The sequence below is a fragment of the Thamnophis elegans genome, chromosome 13, assembly GCF_009769535.1.
Source record: "Thamnophis elegans isolate rThaEle1 chromosome 13, rThaEle1.pri, whole genome shotgun sequence".
Classification (NCBI taxonomy): Eukaryota; Metazoa; Chordata; class Lepidosauria; order Squamata; family Colubridae; genus Thamnophis; species Thamnophis elegans.
Window position 1 is genome coordinate 3,011,960 of NC_045553.1, and position 20,696 is coordinate 3,032,655.

A 20,696-nucleotide genomic window follows, 5' to 3' on the forward strand; every position below is an offset into this window, starting at 1 on the left:
ACCACACACACACACACACAACACTCAAACATGGTCCCAGATTGGTTCTGCAAGCGCCGCTTTCCACAAGACCGCCGGATCCTGGAAAGGGTGGAGGGAGAGATTCCTGGCGCTGCTCAGGGGAAGGATGAGAAAGGCTTGGGGAGAGGAAGCACCGGGAGGGAACAGGCAGAAAACAGCAAAAAAAAGGAAAAGGCAGAAAGTTTTCTCACACACTTCCTTTCACTGCCGGAGCAAAATCCTCACCGGAAAGGCAAAGCCGAGGAAGCCACCGCCGTGCCAGCTGCTCCGTAGATCAAACAGGCTCTAAGTCGGCCCCCAACCCCATCGCATCCTACTCCAAGCTGCAATGGGAGCCCAGCCGGTGATGCCAACCTTAGACAGCCGTGGCAGCTACTTATCGCCCTTGGCCAATGATGCCGCCTCTCCCCTGCCCATGCTCAGCTCCAGCCAGCAATGCGCCCCGTATTTGAATGCATCCCAACCATGACGTGTCGTCCAGGAGCCGTTTCACGGAGGGAAAAAAAAAACCGCACGAGGGAAGAAGTTTCTGGAATCCCAGGGCAGAGAAGAAAAGGTGCCCTACGGGAAAGCAGTGGCTCAGGGGCTAAGACGCTGAGCTTGTCGATCAGAAAGGTCGGCAGTTCGGCGGTTTGAATCCCCAGCGCCGCTTGACGGAGTGAGCTCCCGTGAATCGTCCCAGCTTCTGCCAACCTAGCCGTTCAAAAGCACGTAAAAAAAATGCAAGTAGAAAAATAGGAACCACCTTTGGTGGGAAGGGAACAGCGTTCCGTGTGCTTTCAGGATTGAGCCATGCTGGCCACATGACCACGGAGACGTCTTCGGACAGCGCTGGCTCTTCGGCTTTGAAACGGAGATGATCACCAACGCCCCCTAGAGTCGGGAACGACTAGCACAGATGTCTGGCAACCTTTTTGATCGACAAGCTCAGTGTTTAGCGACTGAGCCACCGTGTCCCTGTCATACTAGTGCTGAAATCTCAAAAGGCCCGGAGTCAGGGTCCTGTAACCCCCACCCTCCTTTTGTCTTTCCCACAGCTAGCCAATGAAGGAAAAACAAGCCACGATTCTGCTTGGCTTACAACCGTTCACTTAACCGTGGTTTAAAATGGCAACGGCTTTCAGGAAAAGTTGAATTAAAGCCCGTCTTTGAAGCTTTGTAACCATCGCCCCGTGCCTGGAGTCGCACTGGCTTCAATTGAGGCCAGTCTTACACCTATGATGGTGGCAATGCCTTGCGGTCACACAACGTTATCGCAATTTGCCACCTTCCCTGCTACTGAAATTCCCCCCCCCCAAAAAAAAAGAATCAATGGGGGGTTAAGCCCAGGTTTTGTTTCACCGTTGTGGTGATTCGCTTAAGAACTATGGTTAAAAAAAAAAGACGATTGTAAAATTGGGTCCGGTCGCCGGATGACTCGTTTAAGGACGGCGTCGCTCAGTGACTGAAAGTCTCAGGTTCTGGTATGAGTCGAGAACTCCTTGTAAAAGGAGGGAGGTCGTTCGCTTTTTCCGACATCCAGAACGGTTGAATTTGGGGCGTTCAGAAAGCTACGGACGCCGATTTCGACATTCTGCTTCCCAAAATTTACAGCTCTCTTTTTCATTGGCCGGATCGTATTCCTCTGCGTCTTTCCTAACTGGATTTCCCCGCAAGCCCCCCCCCCCTTCCACATTCTTTGGCCTAGCGGGCAGCTCCAGGGCGCTTGGCGAGTGAGTTGTGAGTGCTCTCACAAATTGGCTGCCATTGGCAGAGTCCGATTGACCGAGCTGGCTCCAATTTCTATCCGTCATCTCCTGGCCCTCTTTTTCCAGGCTGCCGGAGACGCAGTCTTGCCCAGTCTTGTCCCAACATGTTGGGGTTTACCATTTTATTTTGTGAAACATGGAAGGTGCCAGGAAGCTCTGGGGTGTCCTAGAGCAGGAGTCCCCCCCCCCCGGGGTCTGTGGGTGGACGGCGGGAGGCGGCATGCCAGAAACTGGGCCACGCAAACAAGGGAAGCCACATCTGTGGAATGCAGCCAGAATGCAAAACCACGTTCCCTCCGGTCCACAGAAAAACTCCTTGCCACGAAACCGATCCCTGGTACCCCAAAATTTGGGGAGGGGGCACTGCCCTAGAGCGCTGGGAATCTCGGGCTTGGCTCTTTTAGGTCAGGAGTCCAGCACAATTATGGGTCCCTGTATGGACACGGCTTTCTTCTGTTTCTCCAACAACCCAGCCTTTGATTTTCCTTGTGGTCTCCCGTCCGAATACCTACCCACCCCTGATCTGCTTAGCCATCTCGGAATCCTCCGAGGTCAGCTCGGTGCTGGCCGTGGGGCAGGTGGGCTGGGACAGGAAGCCACCGTAGCTCTAGGGAGAATTACCTAGGTGGCCCTCTATCACTTCAGCCGTCCGTCCTTCCGAGGTGGGTCAAATGAAGACCCGGATTGTTGGGGGCAAGAGGCGGTCTCTGTAAACCGCCTAGAGAGGGCTGTAATATCTCTATGACGCGGTATGTAAGTATAAGTGCTATTGCCTTTCCTCCTTCCTTCCTTCCTTCCTTCCTTCCTTCCTTCCTTCCTTCCTTCCTTCCTTCCTTCCTTCCTTCCTTCCTTCCTTCCAGAATGTAGTAATTCTGCCGACTGCCAGCAGTTCGATCTTGACTGGCTCAAGGTTGACTCAACCTTCCATCTCCCCGTAAAATGAGGACCTGGATTGCTGGGGGCAAGAGGCTGACTCTGTAAACTGCTTAAAGAGGGCTGGGAAAGCACTGCGAAGCGGCATATAAGTCTACTTGTTATTGCCTTGCCTTCCTCCCTTCCCCCCACACTCCCTCCCTTTTATCCTTCCTTCCTTCCTTCCTTCCTGCCTGCCTGCCTGCCTGCCTGTGGTTAGAATGCAGTATTGCAGGCTCACTCTGCCCATAGCCAAGAGTTCGATCCTGACCAGCTCAAGGTTGACTCATCCTTCCGTCCTTCCGAGGTGGGTCAAATGAGGACCCAGATTGTTGGGGGCAAGAGGCTGACTCTGTAAACCGCTTAGAGAGGGCCGTAAAGCCCTGTGAAGCGGTCTATAAGTCTTAAGTGCTGGTGCTACTGGGTGGGCTAGATAAGGGGAGGTCAGGCGTTCGTCCGGTCGGGACAGACCCTGCCTCGTGGAGGGATACCTACTCAGCTGCGGAAAAGGCCATCTCAAAGTTGTGCCTCCGGTCCTGGGGCGAGAGTTGCGTGTAGTCAAAGGCCTCGGGGAAGAAGTTGTGGACCAGAGCGCAGAAGGCCATCCCGTCGCTCCAGCTGGAGGAGAAGTTCTGGATGTCCACGTGCTGCCCGGGAGGAAGAGAAATGAGGGGGGGGGGGTATGTCAAGAAAACGAGGACGGGGCCCAGGGAGGCCGTGGGAGACGAACGGGCGGGCGGGCGCTCACCTCGTAGCCCCGGGTCTTGGCACGGCACCAGTCCAGAAGCATCTGCTTGATGGTGTTGGCGTTGGGAACCCCGAAGCTGGAGGAGCGCTGGACGCCCACCCGGGCCATGGCAGGGTTGGCGGGGCTGCGGAGAAGACAAAAGCAGGGGTCATGTAGCCGCTTTGGGGCAGGCCGGCCAGCTGGCCCAGGAGCCTCCCAAAAGGAGGGCCCTCCAAAGTTTCCCCTGGACGTCAACCACTGTGCTGGTGGCCTCAAAGTGTCATGAAGGAAGGAAGGAAGGAAGGAAGGAAGGAAGGAAGGAAGGAAGGAAGGAAAGAAAGAAGGAAGGAGGGTATAAAAGAAGGAAGGAGAGGGAAGAATGGAGGGAAGAAGGAGGGAAGCAGAAGGGAGAAGCATGAGAGAGGAAGGAAGGAGGGAAAAGAAGGAAAGAAGGAAGGAAGGAAGGAGGAGAGGGAGGAGAAAAGGAGAGAGGGGGAATGAGGGTAGGAAAGAAGGAAGGATGGCAAGGGAAGAATGGAGGGAAGAAGTAAGTAAGTAGAAGGGAGAGAGTGGGGAAGGAAGACAGGAGGGAGGGAAGGAAAGAAGAATGGAAGGAGGGAGGGAGAGAGGAAGGCAGGAGAGGGAGGAGAAAGGAGGGAGGGAGAGGGAAGGAATCAGGGTAGGGAAGAAGGAAGGATGGAGGGAAGAAGAAGGGAAGCAGAAGGGAGAGGCATGAGAGAGGAAGGAAGGAGGGGAAAGAAGGAAGGAGGGAGGAGAAAGAAGGAGGGAGGGGGGAACGAGGGTAGGCAAGAAGGAAGGACGGCAAGGAAAGAATGGAGGGAAGAAGGAAGTAAGTAAAAGGGAGAGAGGGGGGAAGCAAGACAGGAGGGAGGGAAGGAAAGAAGAATGGAGGGAGAGAGGGAGGAAGGCAGGAGAGGGAGGAGAAAGGAGGGAGGGAGAGGGAAGGAATCAGGGTGGGAAAGAAGGATGGAGGGGGAAGAATGGGGGGAAGAAGAAAGGAAGCAGAAGGGAGAGAGGGAGGGATAGAGGAAGGAAAGGAAGGAGGAGGGGGGAAGAATGGAGGGAACAAGGAAGGAAGCAGAAGGGAGAGAGGGAGGGAGACAGGAAGGAGGGAGGGAGGGAAGGAAAGAAGGAGGAACTGAGGGAGGGACGGGGGTTGGCCATTGTAAGTTGGCCATGGGAAGTTGGCCATGATGAATTGGCTGTGGCACAGACCCCCACCCGCCCAGAGGGTCCCAAGCACGTCCCATCTCTTCCCCCTTGACCCAGCCTCTCACCTCCCACCCTCCTTCTCCAATTTCTCAATCATGGCCTTGCGCGCCTGCGAGGCGGACATCTTGGGCATGGCCTGGGCCTTCATGATCTCCTTCTTCCTCTCGGCTTGGCGCCGCTCCAAGTCAGCTAGACTGCCCCCGGACCTGGGGCTCGGATCCTCCCGTTCGAAGATGCTGTGCCAAGAAAACGGAGAGAAATGACAAACCGCGGAGCAAAACAAGAGATTCCTCCTTCCCTTCCGAGGCTCTCGAGAAGACAAGCGCATCCACTCCAACTACTCGACGGGTTATTTATTAATTCGATTAAATAGCATCCGTTGTCTCTGTGCAAACACCGCCCCCCCCCCAGGCTACCCTCTGAGCTCCAAAAAACCCATAGCACCCTGGGGGAAAGGCAGAGCTGCCACCTGCACCCACAGGTTTGGTCCAGGGGTGAAATCCTCCCAGTTCAGTGAACCGGTTCTGCAAACTGGTAGTTAAAAAAAAAAAGAAAGTTCTGAGGATCGTGCGGCTCGTCGAAAGCTTTTTTTCCGAATTTTAAAGTACCGTATTTTTCGGAGTATAAGACGCACCTTTTTCCCTCAAAAAAAGAGGCTGAAAATCTGGGTGCGTCTTATACACTGAATACAGCATTTTTTTGCCTCCTGAAACCCCGCCCCCTTCACCAAAATGGCTGTGCATAGACTTTAGGAGGCTTTCAGAGAGCTCCTGGGGGCTGGGGAGGATGAGCAAAAAATGGCCTGTTTTTTGCTCAAATTTGCCCCCCCCCCCACTTTATAAGCTTCCTAATTCCCCCTTTTTTTAAACAAAAAAAATGGGCCTGTTTTCATGAAAGAAGGGCCATTTTTTGTTCGTTTTTGCCCCCACACGCCCCCAGGAACACTCTACAAGTCTCCTAAGGGCTATTCATGCCCTTTTTTGAAAAAAAAAAATGGACCCATTTTTGCGAAAAACAGGCCGTTTTGGGGAGGTTTGCAGAGTGCAAGAATGTTTTCTTTTAAAAAATTGCCTCTTAAAACCTTGGTGCGTCTTATACTGCGGTGCGTCTTATACTCTGAGAAATACGGTATTTTTCCTCTCGTCTGAACCGGTAGTAAAAAAATGCTTTAAAAAGTGTGGTGGGGGGGGGGAAGTTCCCACGATCGCAGGGCACAGCTGAACCTCCCCCCCCCCCCCCCCTTCTTAAAAGCATTTTTGCTGCCAGTTCGGGCGAATAGGCTGTAAAAAAAGTGCTTTAAAAATTTAAAAAAAAAAAAGTTGGCCGCGCCCACCCAGTCACATAACCCCCCCCCCCCCACCGCCAAGCCACGGCCGGAGAACCGGTGCCAACTTTTTATTTTTTTTTACATTTCACCACTTCTTCGGTCCCTTTCAGATTGCAAACTTGGGGAGGGGGGAATAGCAAGGGGAAAACAAAGTAAGAGAAGAGAGAAAAGCATCTTGGAAGCCGAATTCAGAGAATTCAAGATTTGGAGGGCTTCAAGTCCTTCGGGGCGAGGGGCGCAGAAGGCCACTTGCCAACGCTGGGCAGTGCCAACCGCAGAGCTGGAGGGATGGATGATGGTTTAGTGTGGCCCCTTTCTTGCCTTTTTATGTTTTATTTGCATTCGAGTTATTTTTAGCCCATTTTTTTTTTCTCCGCGGCGTGTTTCCAGCACTGGCGTTCAGCTGTCTTATTTAAAAACAGGATATAAATAACACCGGGGGGAAAAAACGCATGCAGTGAAGGGACAGCTCAGCTTTTCCCAAGCAATGTAAGTTACCGCCCCCCTGGGTTCCTTTTTTTGGGGGGGGGAATGTCCCTTGACTGTTTCAGGTCTACAAAGTCTGGGGGGAACTACAAAGTCTGCTTCCCCTCCTCAAGTCGCCCTTCTGGGTTGGCTTCAAAGAAACCCTTAGGGATCACCCATCCCTCTGTGTGTGTGTGTGTGTGTGTGTGTGTGTGTGTGTGTGTCACTTCCTCCTAAGATAACTGCTGTTGTCATTTTTTTTATTTTACTGTAAGCACACTGGAACACATTAAAAATGAAATTCTGCTTTCCAATCTCAAAAGTGTGTGTGTGTATGTCTGTATGTATATTATGTCTGTATGTATGTTTATAAATGTGCAAAAGTTAAAGGTTCCCCTCACACATATGTGCTAGTCGTTTCCGACTCTAGGGGGCGGTGCTCATCTCCGTTTCAAAGCCGAAGAGCCAGCGGTGTCTGAAGACGTCTCCATGGTCATGTGGCTGGCATGACTCAACGCTGAAGGCGCACGGAACGCTGTTCCCTTCCCACCAAAGGTGGTCCCTATTTTTTTACTTGTATTTTTTAAGTGCTTTCGAACTGCTAGGTTGGCAGAAGCTGGGACAAGTGACTGGAGCTCACGTCATTCTGGTCGACAACCTCTGGCTTAGCCACTGAGCCACCACATATCCATCTATCTATCTATCTATCTATCTATCTATCTATCTATCTATCTATCTATCTATCATCTATCTATCTATCTATCTATCATCTCTCTCTCTCTCTCTCTCTCTGTCTGCCTATCCGTCCACCCACTCATACCGAAATCTAACATAACACACACATATATATGCTACATACATACATATATTTACATACACACAAACACACACACATATATAAATCACTGCCCATTTTTGAATACACAGCAGAAATAGGAAACTGGGGGAGTTTGCAAGGTTGATGCTGTATGGAACAAAACTGTGACGAAATTTGGACGTTCTGCTTTGGATACAACAAAGCCCCCCCCCCCCCCCCCCCGAAGGTAACAAGGGAAACAGGTTGTGAAGAGGATGCGTAGCATCCCAGACAATACCCAAGCTTTGCTTATATGCCACGTCCTGGATGGAAGGGAGCGAACCGCCAATAATCTTTTCTACTGTCCTCACCACTCTCAGCATAGCTTTCCTGTCTAAAAATGGTAGTATCTCCAAACCACATAGTGATAGAATATCAAACTATTTTCCAAGGCATCTGAGGATAGAACAAGAAGCAATGGGTGGAAACTAATCAAGGAAAGAAGCAACTTCTTGAGGAGAAACTTCCTGACAGTTAGAACAATTAATCAGTGGAACAGAAGTTGCCTCCAGAAGTTGTGAATGCCCCAACACTGGAAGCCTTTAAGAAGATGTTGGATAGCCATTTGTCTGAAACTGTGTAGGGATTCCTGCCTAGGCAGGGGGTTGGACTAGAAGACCTCCAAGGTCCCTTCCAACTCTGCTATTGTATTGTATAACAGGATGCTCTCCATCCTCCTCCTATAGAAAGTGGTAAGGACAGTGGGAAGAAGATGTACTTTTCTCACATAGCAATAGCAATAGCAGTAGACTTATATACCGCTTCATAGGCCTTTCAGGCCTCTCTAAGCGGTTTACAGAGAGTCAGCATATCGCCCCCAACAATCCGGGTCCTCATTTTACCCACCTCGGAAGGATGGAAGGCTGAGTCAACCCTGAGCCGGTGCGATTTGAACCGCTGACCTGCTGATCTAGCAGTAGCCTGCAGTGCTGCATTTAACCACTGCGCCACCTTGGCTCATGACACAGAAAGTGCAGGCGCTGTTGTGCCTGCTTCATCAGTGTCTCGCCGCTGAGCGACCAGGTTCTCCTCCTCGTTAGCTGCACACCCAGAATCCTGATGTTGGCAACCACCTCCACAGTTGAATCATTAACACACAGAGGTTGTGTGGCTGTGCCTGCCTTTTCTGAGGAGCACACACTTCCAGGACCAGAGCATTCCTCAGCCAAATCTCAGCTGGAGACCAGTGTAAACATCCTGGATCACCTGTGCGTCCACACAGACACACACCGAGCCTCCTTTACTCTGTGCACTCTCTGACCATTTCCTAACATACGATCAGCCTTCCAGGGTAGGTCCGCCTGGGGTTTGGCTGCACCCCAGATTGGCAGCCGTGCAAGGCTCAGAAAACCCGGAGTTGTGGGGGGAGGGGGTGGTGGTCTTACCTGCCCACTTTCTTGGAAGACGAGCTGTAGGATTTGGTCTGGACAAAGGTGTTGCCGTCTTCTGGAAACGGGCAGGAAGAGAGAAAGAGAAGGAAATGAACACTGGTGCAATAGAAGCTTCGGAGTGCCACCCAAAATGCCAGTGATCTTCTGGAATGCCACCCCAGGAGAGAAAATAGGCAAGGAGGGAGGATGAGGAGGGAAAGGAAGGAAGGGTAAAGCAGAGGAAGTAAGGGAGGGGAAGTAAGAGGAGGAAAGAGGGGAAGGAGGAGGAGAAGAGAGGAGTGGGGGAAAGAGAAGTTTTTGCCAAGTTCTGCAGAGATCGGCCTGGCAGCTCTCCAAGCCAGATGAGGTCTGTGACCGTAAATCCTCCCTTGAAAGACTTTGCTGGATGTGAATGATCAGAATTCACAGTCAATTAATAAAAGGGGTTTTTGTCGGGACGAGGAGTTTGTTTCATGCTTTTGGGGAGCCTCGATCAGAACAGGGTTCGACACACACATACAAATCTTTGTTGTGTCCATACACACACACACACACGCACACAGCATCTCTTGAAAGGAAAAAAAGAGACAGACTGCGGCAACTTACTTTCTGATCTCTTTGTGTAGCTTGCCTCCATTGTGATTGTGCGGGATGCTTTGTTGCCATCATCTGGGACACAAAAATGAGGGAGGGAAGAGGAGACAAGAACTAGTTATGTCGCCAGGGTGATGATGATGATGACGATGATGATTAGAAGTCTGAAGAAATTGTGCAACGAAGGAAGGGTTTTTCTGAAATTCCCCCCTTCGGGGTCAGGAGACATCTTCAGGTTCTCACGCTATGAGAAAACCTTGCCGGGAACCGGGCTGGGCCTTGGGTCCCAAGACTGGGATGGAGATTCGGGAGGAAGGAGTGGCCTGGATGTTTTTCCGTGAAACCCCGCCCCCCCCTCTTACTGGATTGCACGAGGCGCTGGGTCTTGGTAACCATGCTGATAGCCGAGCCGTCCGCGGACGTCCTGCTTTGCTGGGCGGTGGTCTCGGTGGTGTGGGAGCCCCCCTTCGCCTTGGACACTTGCAGCCGCTCGTTCCGCTCCTTCTCTCGCTGGTCTGCAAAATGGGGGGGGGAAGGGAGGGGAGGAATTGTTCACCAAACGGGATTTGTTTGGCATTTAGAAGGCTGCTGCCCCCCCGTCCCCCCATTCTCCAAAGGAAGCCTTACTCCTTGGCTTGCTTGGTGTTGGGATAAGCTAGCAAGCTTTATTTGGCGAGGGGGGCAGAGGTTCCTTTCATCTCTAAGGCGGGGGGGGCAGGCAAAGAAAGATGAGAGGGGGCCGAGAGGAAACCCCCCCTCCCCCCTTGGCTAACTCGACATGACAGTAATTGAGCTTGGAATCATGGTCATAAGTTGTGGCCGCTTTCCAAGTGGGAGGGCGCCTGATTTTTATGACCTTTTTTGGGAGGGGGGAAGGCAGAAGGGGCGGTCGTTAAGCAAACATGGCAGGGAATGCGGCGGTCCTTAAGTGGATGCTGCAGTCATTAAGCAAGGGCACCATGCTCAGAAAGAAAAAGTCATAATCATTAAGCAAAAACCCATTTTGGCCAACGGGGCACAGAAATCAGAAGCAAAAAGGTAAAAGTTGCCCTCGCACATCTGTGCTAGTCGTTCCTGACTCTAGGGGGCGGCGCTCATCTCCGTTTCAAAGCCAAAGAGCCAGCGCTGTCCGAAGACGTCTCCGTGGTCATGTGGCCGGCATGACTCAACGCCGAAGGCGCACGGAACCCTGTTCCCTTCCCACCAAAGGTGGTTCCTGTTTTTCTACTTGCATTTATTTACATGCTTTCGAACTGCTAGGTTGGCAGAAGCTGGGACAAGTCACGGGGGTTCACTCCGTTAGGTGGCGCCAGGGATTCGAACCGCCGAACTGCCGACCTTTCTGATCGACAAGCTCAGCAGCCCCTGAGCCACCGCGTCCCTCTTAAATCAGAAGCGCCCCCCAAAACTCACAAAAACCTGCCCCAAAATCGCAATCATAAGGCCACTGGGCACTGCAAACAGCTATCCGTGTCAGCTGGCATCTCCTTGCCAAGGGCCCAAAATCCGATACGGTGGGGGAAACACTCATCAGAAGTCCTGAAATGGGTCATCAGTAGCTCTGGGGGATGTCTGTCGCAATTCTTTGAGCAGGAACAGCCTGCACTTCTCGATATAAAGTACAGTATGGGTAGTCCTCAACTTACAACCCTCCATTCAGTGACCGTTCAAAGTTACCTCGCTTCCGCTGGCGCAGATCCCGCATGGCTGCCCGGATCAGCCGTCGCTCCTCAAAATCTCTGGTCTGGTCCAGCTGCGGAGAAAAAGAGGCGTAAACGCAGTACAGTACAATGGGTCAAAGCTCACTTAAATAATTTCGCTCACTTAGCGACATAAACCCTGGGCTCGGCTGTGGTCGTAAATTGAGGCCCACCTGGATTATTACAAAGAGGTAGATTGTCTCTGAATAGGCAGGTTCCTCTTAGCGTCCACAACTATACATATCAAGCATCTTCTTTTAACCACACCGTAATCCCTTGCGGGGTGGAGTCGGGGCAACTGAATGGAGCAGAGGGATTACTGGCCGGATGCCTTTCATGTCGCCAATGCGGAGTTTCATTCAGCAGATAAATTCTCATCGTGCCCAGAGAGAGAAATAACTGCCTCTACCAAGGATCGAACTCACAGCCTCCTGATTGTGAGGCGAGAGTGCCACCTCTAGGCCACCTCATCACTCACAACCATACCTATCGATGAATTGGCCTACATTTGTTTTAATACCCTGAGGGGGGAGATAAGGGGTTGGGGGCCCTGTTGGCTGCTGTTGTGGCCTGCCAGCGGCCTGTAGAATTGGCAGCAGAGTCAAAAAGTGAGGAAGTTGGGGAGGAACATGGGCCAGTCCTGGGGGGTTGAGGAGATCTGACTGCAGTGGGGTATTGCCGAAATGGTGTTTCTAATAAATGACTGGATTTCTTTTGAAACTTGGCTCCAGTCTCATGAATTAATTAGGGCATTTTTCGGAGACCTGACACTAGAACAGCAGTGAGGCAGAGGAACAGCTGGAGCCTGTTCCCAGTGTGCGCATGCGCAGAGCTGCCAGAAGACAAGAGCAACTAAGAAAGCAGGGTCGACTTGGGAGTAAAGCCACACCTTGGAGGTGATTGGCCCCTCCCCTAGGAAACAACAGAGGAGCGAACGGGGAGGGGGAAACAATTGCAGGAAACAATTCGTTCCTTCGGTCGTTTCAAGAGTGGAAAGTTCTGTTTGTGACTATAAGAGATCCTGTGCCACGTTTTGCCTTGCCCTATGTTTAGTTATCTGGCAGCCTTCCAAGCGAGATAAGGTTCGTGTGGATAAACATTCCTTTGAAAGACGGTTTGCTAAAGCCTTGACTGTGGATGAAAGAAATTCACAGTCGTGTAAATAAAAGGAGTTTTGTCGGGACCAACACTCTGCTGCTTGCTTTCTAAGGAAGCCTGGGTCAGAACACCTGCTTTTCAGTGGTGGGACAGACTACGCCCCACATCCCCCTACTCTTTTAATGCTGCCCCCTGGTGGCTTGAATATTAGGGGAAGGACCCTGTCTTTCTCCTGCTTCCCTCCCAGATGGAGACCTGTGTTAGCCGCAATCGAAAACGCCTCTTGGCCGCAAACTTCCCAACCCAAAACATGGGGAATTGTGACCCATTTCAGCATTCAGTTGCCCCATTTCCCTCTCAGTTCCTCCGCCATGAATGCGGCACTATCCAGAAATCCGGCAAAATCAAACTGGGAGGATTCACCCAGGACGGTGGGTGTGAAAGATTTGCTACAGAAATGTCTCCCCGCATAAACCCTGATGCCCGTCAGCCTAACCAGCATTTACTGGTGGGGGCATGCATTTACACGGCGGATACGCACCATCTTATCCAAGACGTCTTCTTCCTCAATTTTGCCCAGCTCCTCGGCGCTCAGTCGGTTCGGTTTCTGCTCTTCCACTGCCTTTTCCTTCTCCGTCCTGGTCAGCAGGGACACCTTGGGCTGCGTTGGCAGCTTGGCATCCATCTGGAAAGACAGGGTGGCACAGTGAGGCTAGACCAGCCGCTCAGCTTCCTGGAGGGGCATCCGGGCGTAATAGCAATAGGACGTAGACTTATATGCGGCTTATATACCTTGGAAGGATGGAAGGGTGAGTCAACCTTCCAGCCGGTCAGGATCGAACTGCCGGCAGTTGGTAGAATTAGCCTGCAATGCTGCATTCTAACAGGAAGGAAGGAAGGAATAAGGAAGGAAGGAAGAAAGGAAGGAAGGAATAAGGAAGGAAGGAAGGAATAAGGAAGGAAGGAAGGAATAAGGAAGGAAGGAAAGAATAAGGAAGGAAGGAATAAGGAAGGAAGGAAGGAATAAGGAAGGAAGGAAGGAAGGAAGGAAGGAAGGAATAAGGAAGGAAGGAAAGAATAAGGAAGGAAGGAATAAGGGAGGAAGGAAGGAATAAGGAAGGAAGGAATAATAGCAATAGCAATAGGAATAGCAGTTAAGACATATACCACTTCATAGGGCTTTCAGCCCTCTCTAAGCGGTTTACAGAGTCAGCATATTGCCCCCAACAACAATCCGGGTCCTCATTTTACCCACCTCGGAAGGATGGAAGGCTGAGTCAACCCTGAGCCGGTGAGATTTGAGCAGCCGAACTGCAGAACTGCAATCAGCTGAAGTAGCCTGCAGTGCTGCATTTAACCACTGCGCCACCTCGGCTCAGTAAAGGAGGAAGGTAGGAATAAGGAAGGAAGGAAGGAAGGAAGGAATAAGGAAGGAAGGAATAAGGAAGGAAGGAATAGCAGCACTTATTTATATACTGCTTCCCAGTGCTTTTACAGCCTTCTCTAAGCAGTTTACAAAGTCAGCCTCTTGCCCCCAACAATCTGCGTCCTCATTTTACTACCTCGGAAGGACGGAAGATTGAGTCAAGCAGGGGTCAGACTAGAAAACCTCCAAGGTCCTTCCAACTCTAAACAACTGGGTGAAAGACTAGGGTAACATGATAACAGTGTGCTAACATTTGAAGGACTGCCACAAATAAGAGATGGTCAACCTGTTCTCCAAAGAACCCGAAGGCAGGACAAGAAGCAATGGATGGAAACTAATCCAGGAGAGGAGCAACCTGGAAATAAGGAGAAACTTCCTAACAGCGAGGACAATTAACCCGTGGAACCGCTTGCCACCAGAAGTTGTGGATGCTCCAACACTGGAGGTTTTTAAGAAGTGACTGGACAGCCCCTTGTCTGAAATGGTGTAGGGTTTCCTGCTTGAGCAGAGGGCTGGACTAGATGACCTCCAAGATCCCCTTCAACTCTTGACATTCTATATTCTATGTCCATGGAACCTTGAGGCTAATGTTTGCTTGTTCAAAAGCTCAATTTTCAACACGTCCCAACGGTGCTTTTTCCCCCCAAGAAGCAATAGAGCCGAGGTGGCGCAGTGGTTAAATGCAGCACTGCAGGCCACTTCAGCTGACTGCAGTTCTGCAGTTCGGCTGTTCAAATCTCACCAGCTCAGGGTTGACTCAGCCTTCCATCCTTCCGAGGTGGGTAAAATGAAGACCCGGATTGTTGTTGGGGGCGATATGCTGACTCTGTAAACCGCTTAGAGAGGGCTGAAAGCCCTATGAAGCGGTATATAAGTCTAACTGCTATTGCTATATTGCTATAATTGGACTTTCTTGGGGGGTAGTGGTGGTCTAGAAGAGATTTCACTTCTCCTCCAAGAAGCTTCTTCAGCTCTGAAGAAGAACGGAGCTGAGAACCGAGGAAGCGTCTTGGAGGAGAAGAGAAACCTCTTCCAAGGAGGGGAAAAAAAACAAACCTCCAGAAAGTTCTGTTGCCTCTTGACAAAAAATAATAATAAAGCACCTTTCGGGGGAACAATTGTGATCTGGAGGACTTGAGAATCTCTCCAGCCTTTCCAGAAAGTGAGTTCCAAATATTTCACTCTCGGCAAATCTTTTTGGCATTTTTAACAAGCAGCTGCTGGTTTTCCAGGAACCGGCTGGGCTTCAGTTAAGGGGAAACGGTCATACAATACACAGCAACCACCTGCTGGGAAGGGGTTTTTTTTTTTGCAGGGAGATTTAAAGGGCTTAGTAGTTGAAATCCGCTTTGCGAACGGGACTCAAACCAGACTTGGCAACTCCTAGCAGCCTCCCAAAAGGACAATGTCTCGTTGGCATAATCCCTGCACGACGCAAAGCAGGACATCAGCCAGGTCGGGGGGAAAAACACCCCCGAGGGCCATTTGCAGAAATGGAGACCCTCTGTTGTCGCCCGCAGGCAGCCAGAGGAGCTGGCAGCAGAATCAGAGAGTGAGGAGGGTTGGGGAGGAACCTGGGCCAGTCCTGGAGTCTGGGGAAGGCTCTGAGGGGGGCTCTGCGTCGGAGGCAGAGAGGGGGCCAAGGCCGTCTGATAGTTATCAGCTGCCTTCGGAGTCAGACATCAGTGAGGCAGTGAGGCAGCTGGAGCCTGTTCCCAGTGTGAGCCTGCACAGAGATGCCAGAAGGCAAGAACAATCAAGAAAACAGGGTCGACTTGGGAGTAAGGCTTGGAGATGATTGGCCCCTCCCATAAGACATAAAATTAACTGCCACGTCGGGAAAGGACATAATTTCAGTCCCAACTCCAGGGTCAATTCCCCGCCTTAAGTTATCGGCGGTGGCCTCCCTCAATCACGGTTCCCAGACATGTTGGGATTTTAGTCACCAATCTGCCCAAGGATGATGGGCTTTGCAGTCCAACCGACTTGAAAATGGCAGAGCTACCTCTTGGTTTGGGGGTGGGGGTGGGGAGTAAAGATGGAAGAAAGGACGTGGTGGCTCAGTGAGCTTGTCGATCAGAAAGGTCGGCAGTTCGGCGGTTTGAATCTGGCTTCTAGCGCATGCCCGCACGCCAGTGAGCTTCTAGTGCTCCCCCGCACATGCGCACAATCCCGTTTTGGCACTTGATGCCGAAAAGGTTCGCCAACTCTGGTATAGGATCCTCTGACCAAGCAGGGGGGCTGGACTAGATGACCTCCAAGATCCCTTCCCACTCTTCTCCCCCCAGGAAATCATTCTCCACAGGTGCCTTTTCCTCCCAGGCCCGCAGTTCGGCGGTTTGAATCTGGCTTCTAGCGCACGCCCGCACGCCAGTGAGCTTCCAGTGCTCCCCCCGCACATGCGCACACTCCCGTTTCGGCACTCGGTGCCGAAAAGGTTCGCCAACTCTGGTATAGGATCCTCTGACCAAGCAGGGGGGCTGGACTAGATGACCTCCAAGATCCCTTCCCACTCTTCTCCCCTCAGGAAATCATTCTCCACGGGTGCCTTTTCCTCCCAGGCCCGATCCCGTCCCCAAATCGATTCGCTTTGATCTGTTTTGATCCCAGAAGGGAGATCCGATCCCCTGTTATTTCCTGCCCCTTTCCCTTCCTTAGATTCGCTAGCCAAGGTTTCTGGAACGAAACTTGGCTGGGAATGCTGGGTTTTGACATCCACCCACTTGGACGCGGCCGAGGTTTTAGGAAACCCCCCTCTAGGCGCTGCTGCCCCCCAGCCTCATTTGCAATTTTGCCACGGCTTAGGAGACTGATAGGAAAAAAACAACCTGCTTTTCCTTTGGGGAAAAAACTAAATCAGCCTCTATTTATAGGACACTATATTTTGTTCCTGGTAAGGCGATACCGGCGAGGTTGCACTACGTCCCCCCCCCCCTCCCCAGGTGCAGGAGAGACCCCACTGCACAGATAGCAAAGCTCCCTAAAGCCAGGAGAATCCAGGTTCCCCCCCCAATTCCCCCTCCCCATAATCTCCTCCCCCCTCCCTAAACATAACAAGCGATACGACATCGTAAAGCAGTAAATTTTTACTGGAGCCGCCAAAATTGCCACGCGCTTTCTGCCGCCGTTCTTCAGCGCCGCTTTCTGTCGTGCGCCAGGCTTCCGTAATGTCCTCGTTTCAATGTTCGGTTAAATTCTTTTTTGGGGTGGGACACATGGGAATCTCTCTGGCCCCCCCCCCACAAAAAAAGAGTCCCGGAATTTGGGTTCTTTCGGAGGAACCCGGCTGGTGGTGTTTTAGGGGGGGTGGGGGCAGAAGCATCCTTGTTCCTTCTTCGTGCCAGGAAGTGAGCAGGGCCAGCCGTGCCCTTCTGCTCCAAGGAGAAGTGGGTGGGCGGGCACGAATAATCCTTCCCCAAAACTACTCGCCGTTCCCCGCAGCCGAGGGGCTCTTGGTTATGCTGTTGCCGGACACAGGCATTTCCGAAGGCTTCTCAGTGTCGGCGGAGGTTGGACTGTGGGCCGACGTCTCCTTGGCCGTCTCGGTGCCCTCGCACGGATCTTCCGATGTTTGTATTGCCTTGCTGGGCTCTTTCTCCTTCTTCAGGAACTGCCGGAGCTTCTCCATGTGCTCGCGGAGGTGCTGCTGCTCCGCCCGCAGGGTGGCGGCCTCCTGGCGCAGGTGGCCGATGGTCGAGACCAGCAGGCTCACCACGCGCTTGGCCTCGGCCACTCGCTGTTCCAGGATCTGCCGAGGGGTCCCTTGCAAAGCCGGGTCCTCGGAGCCGGCTGCTGGCGGCTCCTGCCTTTCTTCCACATCCGGGGTGGGCACTCCAGGCATGATGCGAAGCCGAGGGGCAACACAAAAGGACACTTCAGGGGTTTCGGAGAGCTCGCTCCAGGTGCAGGCCAGGCGTCCCGAGAGAAAGCAGAGCCTGGTGTTCTCGGCTGCCTGGCTTTGTCCGCGGGTCACAAGGCAGGACGGTGGGCTGAGTCCTGATGTCAGTGGTCGGCTATTCTGGTCGCGGAGAAGCCCTCCGTCCTGGGTGGCATTTCCCGTGACGGACAAGCACAGAGGGCTGGGCAGGAGCCAAGAGACCCGGCTGGTGAGGGGAAGGGAAGGGAGAGGATCTGGGCTTCTCCGGGAAGAGGAAAACCGCTTCCCTTTGGCAAGGGTCCATTCCTTTGCCATCACACTCCACAGAGGGTTGCTGTGGAGAGGCGAGTGGCCAGGCTGTCTTCCCTGGGACGTTTGAAAAAGTTTGGGGGGGTGAGAAGAACTGCTTGAAAGTGGGGAGGGGGTGTGAGGGGGCCTCCTGCCCCAGAACTCGGACCCAGACAAGTTTGAGCCGCAGGTAAGGGCAGTAAAGCAACCAGAGACAGAGGTGTCAATGCTCAACCCTCCATCTGTCGCACACAGTTGTACAATATGGTACCACCCACATCTGCTTACACAATAATTTGTCTTCACCCAAAGGAGCACCTGGCTCTCATCCATTAAGTACAGCTCCTTATGGCAGGTCAGGGGATTCTATAAAGCGAATGAGAGAGAGACAGAGAGGCAGAGACAGAGAGGCAGACAGAGAGAGAGAACAGGGAGAAAGAGGAAAGAGAGAGAGAGAAGAGAGAGAGAGAAGAGAAAGAGAAAAGAGGGAAGAGAGGGAAAAGAGAGAGAAAGAGAGAAATAAAGAGGGAGAAAGAGAAAAGAGGGAGAGAGAAAGAGAGAGACAGAGACAGACAGATACAGAGAGAGAGAGAACAGAGAGAAAGAGGAAAGAGAGAAAGAGAAAAGAGAGAGAAAAGAGAGAAAGGGGGAGAGGGGAGAGGGAAAAGAGACAGAAAGAGAAGAGAGAGAGAGAAGAGAGAGAAAGACTAAAGAGGGAAAAAAGAGAGAAAGAGAAAAAAGAAAGAGGGAGAGAGAGAAAAGAGGGAGAAAGAGAGAGAGACAGACAGATACACAGAGAGAGAGAGAGAATGGAGAGAAAGAGAGAAGGAGAAAAGAGAGAAAGGGGGAGAGAGAAGAGAGAGAGGGAAAAGAGACAGAAAGAGAAAAGAGGGAAAAGAGAAGAGAGAGAGAAAAGTGGGAAAAGAGAGAAAGAGAGAAGAGAGAAAGAGGGAAAAGAGAGAGAAAGAGAGAAGAGAGAAAAGAGAGAAAGAGAAGAGAAAGAGAGAAAGAGAAAAGAGGGAAAAGAGAGAGAAAGAGAGAAAAAAGAAAGAGGGAGAAAGAGAAAAGAGGGAGAGCGAAAGAGGAAGAGAGAGAGAGGGAAAAGGGAGAGAAAAGAGAGAAAGAGAGAGGGGGAAAAGAGAGAGAAGAGACAGAAAGAGAAAGGAGAGACAGGAAGAGAGGGAAAAGAGAGAAAGAAAGAAGAGAGAAAAGAGAGAAAAGAGAGAAAGAGGGAAAAGAGAGAGAAAGAGAGAAAGAGAGAAAAGAAAGAAGAAATGAGAAAAGAGGGAAAAGAGAAAAGGAGAAAAAGGAAGAGGGAGAAAGAGAAAAGAGGAGAGAGAAAGAAGGAAGAGAGAGAGAGGGAAAAGGGTAAGGCAGAAAAGAGAGAAAGAGAGAGGGGGAAAAGAGAGAAGAGGCAGAAAGAGAGGGAAAACAGAGAAAGAAAAGAGAGAAACCTTTTGACCTTTGCAACATCCCCATAATCACATGAACAACATTCAAACTCAGGGCAACCGGTCCCAGTTTACGACCACTGCTGTGGCCACAAGGTCACCTGATCTCCTCTTGCGACCTGAACATCATCGTCCCCCCCACCTTCGCGTCTGAGCAGAGCAAGCCGGACTCGGACACAAGGCCGAAACCCCACACGACGGCCGAGGGAGCTGCCCCCCCCACTCCCTTTCAAATACTTCTCACACACCTGGGGGAGGGGGGGGCAGTCCTCACAGGTCCTAGCAGAGAGGAGGAGGAGTCCCATCTGGCTCACCTGAGCAGCTGTTCCCAGCCTCCGTCCCGGTGGCAGCCTGAATAATGCAGGACTCGAGCGGTGGAGATCGGATTCCCGCCTTGACCGGCTCGCCTCGCTTCGGCCCTCTTCAGTTCTGTATCCCTCCCTCCTGACTCGCACCCGGGACCTCGCAACCCTGGCTCTCTGCCCTTTGGGAGTGCCGGAGGGCTCCCATCTTGGCTCCTTCCTCACCTGGGCAGCGGAGGGGGCTTCGCCCAGGGGCCGCTTCTGCTAGGCAACCCGAGCCAGGCTCTCCTACAGCCGGAAGGATTTTCCCGAGCTGCCCAACGTCACCCCCTTAAAGAGGGATGAGGCAGGTCAGCTCTCGGCGCTGAAGGAGGCTTAGCGTAATCCGTCTGGACACCGAGGGGAGGGGGGAGAAAGTGGGGGGGGGGGGAATCCTGCCTTCGCTGCAGCCAGAGAAGAATTGGGGGGGTGGGGAGTGGAAGCAGCTCCCGGTGCTTCTCTAATTCCCAGGCTAAAATTGCAATCATCTCTTTCAAACCCCCAAACCTCTTTCATTTTTTTAAAATTTTCTTTACAAAGGAAATACAGGTAGTTTCAAACATTTCATTTAACAATAGCACTAATGTTAGCCCTTAGACTTATATACTGCTTCACTATGCTTTCCAGCCCTCTAAGCGGTTTACAGAGTCAGCTTCTTGGCCCCCAACAACCAGGGATGGATGGATGGATGGGTGGATGGGTGGAAGGAAGGAAGGAAGGAAGGAAGGAAGGAGAAAGGGTATAGCAATAGCACTTAAGACTTATACACCGCTTCACAGAGCTTCACAGCCCTCTCTAAGCGGTTTACAGAGTCATCCTCTTGCCCCCCAACAATCTGAGATGGACGGATGAAAGAAAGGAAGGAAGGAAGGAAGGAAGGAAGGAAGGAAGAAAGGAGAAAAGGAATAGCAATAGCTCTTAGACTTATATACCGCTTCACAGAGCTTCACAGCCCTCTCTAAGCGGTTTACAGTCAGCTTCTTGGCGCCCAACATCCTGGGATGGATGGATGGATGGAAGGAAGGAGGGAAGGAAGGAAGGAAGGAAGGAAGGAAGGAAGGAAGGAAGGAAGGAAGGGAGAAAGGGTATAGCAATAGCACTTAAGATTTATATACTGCTTCACAGAGCTTCACAGCCCTCTCTAAGCGGTTTACAGAGTCAGCTTCTTGGCCCCCAACATCCTGGGATGGATGGATGGATGAGTGGATGGGGGGAAGGAAGGAAGGAAGGAAGGAAGGAGAAAAGGAATAGCAATAGCTCTT

The 20,696-nt window shown here is 51.8% G+C and overlaps 1 protein-coding gene across 3 annotated transcripts in view; it reads right to left on the reverse strand.

Annotated features, from left to right (window-relative positions):
- The window catches only part of SMTN (smoothelin), a 64,440-nt gene that overhangs the window by 8,112 nt on the left and 35,632 nt on the right, over positions 1-20,696 (reverse strand). For all 3 annotated transcript variants that reach the window (XM_032229490.1, XM_032229489.1, XM_032229491.1), the window contains exons 13-20: positions 12,593-12,736; positions 10,931-11,006; positions 9,616-9,768; positions 9,266-9,328; positions 8,675-8,735; positions 4,707-4,877; positions 3,430-3,553; positions 3,177-3,328 (exon numbers count right to left, since the gene is read on the reverse strand). In XM_032229490.1, the coding sequence (XP_032085381.1) occupies positions 3,177-3,328; positions 3,430-3,553; positions 4,707-4,877; positions 8,675-8,735; positions 9,266-9,328; positions 9,616-9,768; positions 10,931-11,006; positions 12,593-12,736 (944 nt within the window). The remainder of the gene's footprint in view (positions 1-3,176; positions 3,329-3,429; positions 3,554-4,706; positions 4,878-8,674; positions 8,736-9,265; positions 9,329-9,615; positions 9,769-10,930; positions 11,007-12,592; positions 12,737-20,696) is intronic.